The 10,306-nt window shown below is 40.3% G+C and overlaps 4 protein-coding genes across 4 annotated transcripts; 3 read left to right on the top strand and 1 right to left on the bottom strand.

Moving 5' to 3' along the window:
• The first annotated feature begins 2,876 nt into the window (after positions 1–2,876).
• LOC135941982 (doublesex- and mab-3-related transcription factor 1-like) lies at positions 2,877–4,043 on the top strand. The gene is made up of 4 exons (XM_065487826.1): positions 2,877–3,098; positions 3,364–3,632; positions 3,692–3,838; positions 3,892–4,043. The coding sequence occupies exons 1-4, from the start codon at positions 2,881–2,883 to the stop codon at positions 3,987–3,989; spliced, it is 732 nt and encodes a 243-aa protein (XP_065343898.1). The 5' UTR covers positions 2,877–2,880; the 3' UTR covers positions 3,990–4,043.
• A 996-nt stretch (positions 4,044–5,039) lies between these two features.
• On the top strand, positions 5,040–6,424 carry LOC135941981 (deubiquitinase OTUD6B). The gene is made up of 5 exons (XM_065487825.1): positions 5,040–5,165; positions 5,230–5,387; positions 5,444–5,682; positions 5,734–5,956; positions 6,257–6,424. The coding sequence occupies exons 1-5, from the start codon at positions 5,075–5,077 to the stop codon at positions 6,422–6,424; spliced, it is 879 nt and encodes a 292-aa protein (XP_065343897.1). The 5' UTR covers positions 5,040–5,074.
• A 14-nt stretch (positions 6,425–6,438) lies between these two features.
• LOC135941980 (guanine nucleotide-binding protein subunit beta-like protein 1) lies at positions 6,439–8,177 on the top strand. The gene is made up of 3 exons (XM_065487824.1): positions 6,439–7,005; positions 7,579–7,776; positions 7,861–8,177. The coding sequence occupies exons 1-3, from the start codon at positions 6,439–6,441 to the stop codon at positions 8,086–8,088; spliced, it is 993 nt and encodes a 330-aa protein (XP_065343896.1). The 3' UTR covers positions 8,089–8,177.
• A 902-nt stretch (positions 8,178–9,079) lies between these two features.
• LOC135942427 (frizzled-1-like) lies at positions 9,080–9,511 on the bottom strand. The gene has a single exon (XM_065488544.1). The coding sequence runs from the start codon at positions 9,509–9,511 to the stop codon at positions 9,080–9,082; it is 432 nt and encodes a 143-aa protein (XP_065344616.1).
• Positions 9,512–10,306: the final 795 nt, after the last annotated feature.

Raw genomic sequence — 10,306 nt, 5'->3', positions numbered from 1 at the left:
ATTTTTTTAATTTTTTAATAAAACCTTACGATCGATGGTTAAATTTTTTCTTATTTTTTATATATATTATCATTTCAAAACACATTTTGGAGAGGCTCAAAAGCATTATAATTTAAATCCTTGAAATGTCTTTAAAGTAGATGGTCCTCAACTGGGCCACAATTAAATGTTTTATTGGAATTTTCCGAATTTTCAACTAAAAGCAGATGATCATTGTTATATCTCAACAATGAAAGAGCATATTAAAGAGCATTAAAGAGTATCATATATTATAGGTGTAATTGAATTCGTACGAAGTAACTGTAAAATTTCAGATTTAGCCAAATTTATCGATATATTAATAGGTTTGTCAACGATTTTTCACCATATTTCGATTCCTCTCGTCGTGATCTATCCAACGGTGTACGAATCATGAGCTATAAATTTCCCTTCTGGCGATACAAATCACGATAGTTGAATAAGGAGACAGTGCTCGCTGCTTGATTAGCATAAAAAATCGGAGCAGATTTTCTCAGAAATTTAAAAGTAAAATAACCTATGAAAATTCTAGCATCATCCCAAAAGAGCACATTTTACGTAAAAGATAAAAATCATTGTTCAGTGCTGATCCACTTGGAGCGTTTGTATATGACGCAGCTGTTCAGCAATTTCGCTATTGAAGATTAAACCTAGAATAGTGCAAAAAAATAATTTCACCACAATAACAATCTAGGTAGAAATATTTCAAAACGTCCACACCGCTCTAGGAAGATAGTTGAAATGCCAGACGAGTCGGATGTCGGGCGCATTTTTCCAATTAAGTTGGAACTCGTTTTGTCAGAGAGCAACGAAATTCGATCATATATATGAAAGCCAATTATTGATTATATCGACGCGAGTGGAATAAATAAAAGTGGCTGCTGCTGGTGCAGACAAAATGTGGTGCTAAAAGACGACAAGCAGCGCAGGCAACAACGAACGGTTCAGGTTTTTCAAATCGACCTTGGATTTTTTCACAAAGCAGAACAGCTTTGCAGCAGCGGCGCTCTCGCAAAGGGGACGAGGGGGGTATGACTCGGAGAGCACACACAACGGCGACGAGTTGCATATATGTGCAATTGCACGTGCGGTAATGAGTTGATCAGTTCAAGTGAATCGCCGCTCCTTCGCACACACTCAGTTTGCAAACTCTCGCTCTCTCGCACACCGTCCACGACACCCCGACTCGCCAATTTCGCTCTTGACGATTTTCCACGGCACCGATCCAAGTGAGTCTGACATTTTGCTTCATTCAAAGACGAAAAATCAATTGTTCAGTGGGTTTCTTGAACTTTTTGCCCGTTATTAAACCTGATTGTTAAATTTTTTTGCTGAATCAATTCAATTTAAATATAAATAAATTTATTTAGAGCTCAAGGAAATTTTAAAATTGGCAAATAAAAACAAAATTCCGTCGGGAAGGGCGTCTCGTAGACGCAAATAGATTAAGATATTATCAGAGTCATAGGGTTCATCGGCTGGCGTGTTGGGATTATCCTTGCTATCCTCTCTTCGTTATTATCATTAAATATTTTCTTCTTAAGACTGGCGCGAAAAGAGGCCAAGGCGAAATCTCGAGAGTTGTCTCAGCGCGGCCGGCGGTGCACGCGCGTCGAGAGATGCTTTGCCAATTTACCCCTTCTTCCACTGCCAGAGTGCAGCAAAGAGAAAATAATACGTGTGTGTGTTTGCTGCACTTTGCAGTCGTTTTTGCCGCACGTGTATGCCCGCTGCCTGCCAGGCTGACGTATGTACGTACATAGGCGATAAAATTGCAATTCTATGTGCGCGTAGATAGCTGCACGCGCGCGCAGCGCACTCGTTGCTATTTTCGCTCCGTTAACATCGCTGCACTGAACGATCGACCAACTTTCTCATTTCTGCAACTCATATTTATGCACTTCTCTGGAGCTGCGTTCGATTAGCATTGAAAATAATGAGAATATATGAATACTATTAACGTGACTGCCGTTTATTCGTTGTAAATGCTCGCCTTTCTAAATCTGTATTCCTCTCATCGCTCTTACGCAGAAAGACAATAAAAAATTCCATAACAAGTTTGGTGTAGAACGCGTGTTAGTTTACTGTTTTTGGGTATAGGTGCGCAATCAATTGCCCTAGTTATACAATTGGTTTACTTGTTAACAAGAGCAATAATTGTGACAAATAGTTTGTAAAAGTATGTTTTAAAAACTAAGGTGCAAAATCTATTGATTAATTATAAAAATCTAGTCCAACTAGAACCGATTCTACACAAGGAAAATAGCTAGTGCATCACACATTACAATTTAAAGTTATTTTAGGTAATTAAAGCATCGCTTTAATGCAAGATTTTTTCATTTAAATCTAGTAATAATATTGGTAAAATTTTTATCTAAATATCAGGAACAAGCTAACATTTTCCCAGAGTACAATTTGAATTTTCTGAATAAATCGCGGCTTCCTCACCTTTTTGCTATTGCAAATGCACACGATGAAAAACGAAAAACCGTGCACTTCAAAATGCACTAAATGAAAGCAAAAATAATTGATAGCGTTTTTTTAATAATAGAATAGTAATGAAATACTCTAAAAATTATTGAAATGAATCTTATTAACGGTTGTTAACATTCATGAAAAGCTTTGCAAAATCAAAATAATTATCTTCGGGTGTATCTACGAGAGATTTAATATGGTCTGCAATTTTTCGACTTTTTGAAAAGCACCTTATTTGATTTTTATTATGTTACAAGGGTGCTTTTGGAGTTTTATGAAAAAATCCCTATACGCACATCTGCATTTTTCGGATTTTTTTTATTAAATAAAGAAAAATGAAAAAGCATAGGAGCAAAGTTAAAAAATTTATTTTCTTTTTGCAGTAACATGGCAAACCGAACGCAGCAGGCGAAGGCGACGTGCAGCGCCAGCAGCAGCAGCACCCTGTCGAGGGCGAGCGGCAGCATCTCTCGTTCCTCGAGCAGCAGCAACAGCTCACAGTCAGGGTCTTCTCCCAAACCCGTTTCAAAGAGAATGTGCGCCCAGTGCCAGAACCACGGGCTCAAGGAGCCTGTCCGCGGACACAAGCGACACTGCAAATACAGGTAAACACGAAAATTTTAAACTCGTGTTCTTCTTCTTACTGTTAATCAAAAATCTGCATTTCAAATGCTTTCAATACATATTATTCACAAAATGAAAAATTCCAATTTGAAATGTTGAGATTTAAATTTCATTGATATCAGACTCATTTTCTTGACCCGTTTTCCCTGATCATATCCTTGACGAATTTAGAACAATTTTTTTGTTTTATTTTTCAGTTCGATCCCAATTTTTTCAGTCATTTAATTAATTAATTCATCTTGGCAGGCTGTGCAACTGCAAGAACTGTCTTTTGGTAAAGGAGCGGCAACGCATCGTGGCGCTGCACCTTTACGTGCGCCGAGCTCAGCAGCAGGAAGAGGACGCAGCCGAGGCCGCCGCTGCAGCCCTAAAAGAGGCCATCCCCTCGATGCAGGTGAGTGGATCACCCCTTCTGTCCAACCCCGACTTCTACAGAGCCATGATAATACCCGACTGCCAACACTCGAACAGCGTCGCGGCTGCAGCAGTCACTTCTGGCTTTCTCACGGCCGACGGTGAGAATTTAAATAAAACTATATTTTCAAACTGACGACGAGAAAATCTCCTTTTTCAGCTGAAAAACAGAGAAACAATCTGATGTTCGAGGACCTTTTGAAATTGAGGGACCGCTACCAGATTCCTGACGCTGCAATGGCACTGCTGTTGTGCGTGTTGAAGATTTCTGGGTCTGTCGAGGATGCGTCAAAAATAATTCAAGAAGGTATGGCCTTTCGTGATTAGAAACGCTAATGAAATATTGTGATTTTTTGTTAGGTCTCGATGAATTAGTCAAGTTACCTGACTTCAAAGAGGGTGGCATCTCTTGGAAACCTACATTCCCCGGCAATGTTTACTCTCCTTTTTTCATGTGAAATTATAAACTACAATCATAGATGAGAACGATATATATGAAATATTTTACTTTGATTGCAAAATATATGTTAAAATGTATGGACGAACCATTAAATAATTGGTGATGTTTTGCCGATGTTCCAGAGAATCGATTCTTTATTATACTCTCTGACTTATTATGTGAAAAATTTTATCTTTCTTGGAGTAGCCAGAATTGTGAGAACTGAGTTTTCTGGCTCTTTTGTGTAAACACAACAGTGGTGCATATTTGCACATTGCAAAATTGGCAAGCCCTATCTGTGTATCTGAATATAGCATTTAATCCCTTAAAAACCTTCCCGGGGAGAATTTTTCAAATGCAAGGCAGATAAATAAAATTGGATAATTTTAGAGGTCTTGACTAAAAGCCAGCCTCACTAGTTGGCTAATTTTGGGTCACGTGGTCAACTGCCAGCCACACCATGACTTCGGCTAACAATAAGCTGCGCCATTCACGCTAGCCGCTGGTAAAACGGAAAAATAAAAATCGAAAAGTGTTGGGAAAATAGTATCAGTGGTCTTTCGGGACGTTATGCTCTATCAAACTTCTCTTTTAAAAAATTTTCAGCCAGCCAGCCCCTGCCTTAAGTTAAAGCAGCTGATTTGTAAGACCACTAGAAATTATGACTTTATATTACAAAGGCCAAGATCCTTATGCAAAGCGGACATTTAACAAAAAAATATTCATACATGGTGCTTTGCTATATATAGTTTAATAATACGAGAAAATCTAAGAAATAAATGGTATAAATTAAAATTATTTCAATACAACTGGATATTACAACTATTTTGTTTTCAATATTTTTATCAATTTTAGGAAGCCCTAGAATTAACTAAAAATTAATTATTCCCATTTCATTTTTCATAAAAATAGCAAAGTGTCTTGGGCGAAAATGGCATGACAAGACAAGCGCTGGATGTTATTCCACGTACCTTTCGCGCTCAAATAATTTAAATCAGCCGCACCATCGGCAACAGCTGGCACGCCCTAAACTAATTTCAAGCAGCTCTCTGTCCTGTTTGGGGTTTGGGCCGTTGCTGTTGCATCCCGCACCGGCAAGCAAGGATGGCAGGCAATCCTGACGCCTCCAACCTTCCCATAGGAAACCTGGAAGAACTGGAGCAGATTCACAAGAAGGAACGGAAAGATTTGCAATGTATGTTGAAAACTTACGCGCTTTTTGTTTATTACTTATAGGACGTGATCGTAATGAATTGCAGCTAAAATACAAGCATTGAAGAAGTCGTGTGCCAAGGGTGACAAGAAGAAAAAGAAGGAAGTTGCAGAGGAAATAGTGAAATTGGAAGCTGATTTGGAGAAGAGGCAGCAAGAGCAGATTTCACAGTTCGAGAGCGCACAACCAGCACCAGTTGCTGAGGTAGATACATTCAGTTAGATTTCACCAAAACAATTTTTTAAAACATTTTGGAGCAGGTTACTGGTCAAATTGATGGGCTAGCTTTGGAGGAAGAAAGCTCAAAAGGTCCCAGATTAACAAAGGCTCAGAAGCGGCGAGACAAGAAGGCAGAAAAGGATAAAGAGCGTGAAATTCAGATAGCCCAGCAGGAGCAGGAGAACAAATTTGGCCCCAGGAACAGAGAGGAAGTCGCAATCAAAGAGCTCCTAAAGGCCAGGAACCTGCAACTCTTCGAAGTTCCCTCCAACGGTGACTGGTAATTTAATTTCAATTGTAAATAATTATGAAATTAATCAATTTGCTTTAGTTTATATCTGGCCATTGAGCATCAGCTGAAGGAAAAGAGCCGCCCGTCGAAAGACGTGTCTGAATTGAGACGGGTGACTTCGGCGTACCTCCGCAGCCACGAGGACGACCTGCGGCCGTTCACCTGTAACCCCAGCACCGGGTGTGAATTCTCCTCAGAGGAGTACAGCCAGTACTGTGATCGAGTCGAGAGGGACAGCTCAGAGTGGGGTGGACAGCTGGAGGTAAAGTCCATCTGCCTCTAACATATTTTTTAACATCAAACGTGTACACTTTTGTGATGAAAACATGAACCACCAGTCAAAATTTTACTATTTAGCATTGTTTTCAATTTATACATTGGAAAAACATGAACATCAATTTAAAAATCCAATTTTTGTTTGTTTTACATAATATAAACTTTTCATTGGTAATTTTCTTCTAATTTCATAAAAGTCTACACGTCTGAAGCAAAAAACCACTTAATATCAGAAAGTATAAATATGGGATTTCCTTGTTAAGTTGAAATTTTTATTTTCCCCCAGCTTCAAGCCTTGTCCGAAGCTCTTTCGACGCCAATCGAAGTGCTCCAAGCTGAAGGCGCCCCTGTGATTCTGGGCGAAAACCACAGACCTACGGCTGCACTGGTGCTCACCTACCACCGACACGCCTTTGGCTTGGGCGAGCACTACAACTCCGTGGCCCAAGTTTAAGCAAATAAATACTCATGGCCGCGCCTCCAGACCCGATCTACTCCTTCCGAGGAAACCAAAGCCAAGTCCACTGTCTGAATTTCCTCCTCAAAGCAGGCTCTGAAAAACTAATATCGGGCACCAGGACTGGCCACGTTTTTGTGTGGGACTTGCCAACAAAAAGTTTGAGTGACTCTTTTCTAACCGGCGACGGCACTTGCATCTCGGTTCTCGTGCCTGACAAACAGGATTATTTCCTCACGCACAACAGGAGCGATTGTGTGAAAAAGTGGACTGACTGGAAGTGCACACTTGAGTTTAAAACCAAATGTCTGCAGTACTGCGCGGCCAAACTGCTGCAGGCGCCTGCCTCGAGGGCCCAACTCGTCGCTTTTCCTGGAGGAGAGGAACGGAGCATTCAGGTCGCCAGCTTTGAGCAAGAAGAACGCGTGGTCAGCCAGATGAATTACCCTGGCAGTGCTGGAAACATCATGTCTCTGTCTGACGCTGGGGCAGGACGAGTGTTGGCGCTTTTTGAAGCTGGTGACCTGTTGCTGTGGGATTTGAGGAACCCAGGGAAACCTCAGGGTGCTTTCAGAATTGTAAGCATCGCTTTTAAACAAATTAACACCTGCTGCAAGAAAAATAAACTCATTTGAAAGCTATTGGAGCGAGATTATGGGCACATCAGGGCACTCCTTGAACACCCTGATAGCTTAAAAAGGGCTAAGTTTCGCATATTCTGACAGCTCATGACTTGGCCAAACGATAATACTGAAAAAATCGAAATGGTGCTCAACATAAAGTTGTAAAATTGCAGATGATATTTATAATCTTGTGGAAACACCCTTTTCCAAAATTAATATTTTACGTTTGGCCGGTTAAATTAAATCATTTCTTTGAGTTATTATGTTTTCACGGATACATAATAAAAAATTGTTTTTTGATGATTTGATATCTGGTTTTGTTTGAATTTTGAGTTTCAGAGGCGATATAATACGTCAAGTTAAAAGTACGAGCACTTTGAAAAGGTTAAAATCGCATTTTACGTTGTTATTATTATTTTTTATTTCCAAGCAAAGATATTTTCTCCTTGAAATGTTCTTTGCTAATTCTTTTTTCAAAACTGTTGGGAAAATCTTTAAAATCAGAAATATTTGTACTATTTTTCTCAGGATTTGGGTGCCGATGACACAGCACCCTCAGCTGCTATGTGTTTGGCCTTCAGTGCACCAAAGTCCCTTGGGGTAGTCGGCTCCTCCGATAACACTTTGCATCCATTTGCTTTGGATGCCGGTGGCTTTCGTACCTTGCCTTCTACCAAGATAACTAACGAGGGTACCAGTCACCTCTGCTTTAGACCAGACCAAAAGGTATAGTGATCATTTTTACTCTCATTACAATTTTTTCTCAATAAGGAACAATTATTTGACAGAATTTTCACACTTTCTTTCTAGATTCTAGCGGCTGCTTGTTGGGACTCAAAGGTGCGGCTCTTCTCAGCTCGCAGCATCGACAGCAAAACAGTGTTCCGGCCTTTGGCAGTACTTCCAACCTTGGTGGAAGACAAGAGTGTCAGTTGTGTAACCTTCTCAGATAAGCCTGTTGAAAGTTTTGGAGGTAAAACCATTTTGGCTGCTGCAGGCGACGCTTGCTCCATTCTTTTGTGGGACATTTACAACTAAAAAAGAATCGATCTTACTTTTATTAGTAACTTTATTGTACAGGATTCATTATTAATTTTACAATTAAGCATTAAAAACCATATTATTAATTTAAATATTTTTTAATGTGCACCACCAAGCCAAACAAGCCTAGTAGGACGCCTGAATCGTTTAACTGTTTGCACCTTAGGTCCTCTGGCCAAGGGAACCCAAAACAGTTCATCAGCGATTCGCAACCATCTTTTTTTCTCCTGGCACAGAAATCTCCACTCCCAAAAATTTACATAGCTGCAGAGGAACAGCAGTTGACTTTGTCCAATGGATAAAATTCGTTCATTTGTCGCTCGGCTTCTATTTGCGTCTGGTTTAACAGGTTGGGCTGATGGCCTTGTTGTATGCCATATAAAAGTAGAAATTAATCTTAAGTTTTTGAAAATTTTGATGACAAGTCCGTTAGAAAGTGATGCAAAGCCAGAATGTCAACAGGAGTCGCAAGTTGTGAAGTGGAATATTTTTGAACGGATACTTCTCAGTTTTAAAAGAGAAATCACTAAGGACTATACAAGAAAAGTTTATTTCGCATCACTTGCTAAAATACATATTAATATGACCGTATCAGAGATCAAAAGTTAAAAACGATAATTTCCCCCCCCCCCCCCCAGTTAATTTTTCGATATAGCTGAACTTGTTTGTTCAGCCTTTTTTTGCATTGGGTGAAGGAGAAGAGTCAAAATTGCGTCACTTTCTCGCATCAACCAAACATGAGACACTTTTATTGCTCTATTCTCGTTTACATTTTACAATAATTGAAAATTTTAAATTGCTTTTTTCACAACAATTTTATCGAAAATACAAGCAGGCAACTACAATCTGAAACAGGCACCAAGTGTTATAAAATTAAACATTACTGGTTTAGAATCGGAAAAACATTTTTAAAGTGTGTAATTTGCTGACCACCACAAGTTGGTATATCAATTGTACTGGCAAAGAGAGAGATAAAGAGAATCTCTGGCTAGACGGAGGTTGGTTTAGCATAGCAAAGGACTCCATCTCCTGGATTGGGAAACTTGTCACAATTCAAGACGTCAGGCCAGGCGAAACCAAAACGTTGCATCAGGGGACCGCAACCATTTTTTGCCGACAGACAAAGGTCTTTGCACGGCGGAAGTGGCACGCCTAGGTTATTGCACTTGGGTGTGTAGACACTGCAGAGGAAAAGCTTCATGTCGGGGCTGCAGTTGACCTTGACCAGCGGGAAGTAGATGTGCACCTCCAGCCCGGCGTCCTCCTGGATCTGGTGGTTCACCAGGTTGGGCATGATGGTCTTGTTGTACGGCAGTTCCGTGCAGAAAGGAATCCTGATGGGCTCACATTTTGGATGCAAAGCCAAGGAGACAGAGATGCAAAACCAGGAGGTCCATAAGAAGAAGCCCAAAATCTTCATTGCCAGAAATTGTTATAACACACTCTGACAGAAACGCGTGACTGGTGGAAAAAGAGAATTCACTTCTTCACTTCTTAGTCTATGTAACATATATCTCTTTAGAGGGAGCTAGTCAAGGGAGCCAACGGGGAGTTTTCCACGCCTCTCTTGCGAAATGAGTTGATAAATCTCTGATGGTCAAAGATCAAAAGTTAACAAATATTTTTTCCAGTAAGGCTTTTTGGTTTCATGATGTTTTTTTTATGAATTATTAAGATCAAGTAATGAAAGATAGGTTAAAGGGAAATAGATCTTGAGTAGAAGATATAAAGTTAAATTAATAGTCATAAATTCATGAACAAAATATTAAAAATAAATTATTTGATGTATGCACTTTTTTCGTTGGATTTTAAATTTTTACCAGCCCGTTGACTCGCATTGTTAAGGCACTCTCAGGAGTGTCAAAGCAATGGGAGGTATTTGAGCAATTCGGAATTTTAATACTGGCTACCCAATGTCAGAGATGGCAAAAAGTGGTTAGTTTAGTGACTCGAAATGCTCAAATTGCTCAACGGGCTGGGAGGCGCGCCGGCGCCGACTCGCTAATACTTGCTGGTTTGCACCTTTCCAGCATGCGTGTATGCGTGATTTGGCTTCACGGGACGAATTTCTAGCGTTTCAATGCAGTCCTCGGTGCAGAGGCAAGTGGCCCTTGAGTGGGCTGGGTCCCTGTGCGGCCTGGTGCGCCCATGTTATCCGTTCGCGGTGTTATTGGGACCCGGGTTTCAGCATTCGTGCTAGTGCAGTGCGCGCCCT

This window comes from Cloeon dipterum, chromosome 4 (assembly GCF_949628265.1).
Source record: "Cloeon dipterum chromosome 4, ieCloDipt1.1, whole genome shotgun sequence".
Taxonomy (NCBI): Eukaryota; Metazoa; Arthropoda; class Insecta; order Ephemeroptera; family Baetidae; genus Cloeon; species Cloeon dipterum.
Note: the sequence above shows the minus strand (reverse complement) of the source record. Positions and strands in the feature narration are given on the sequence as shown.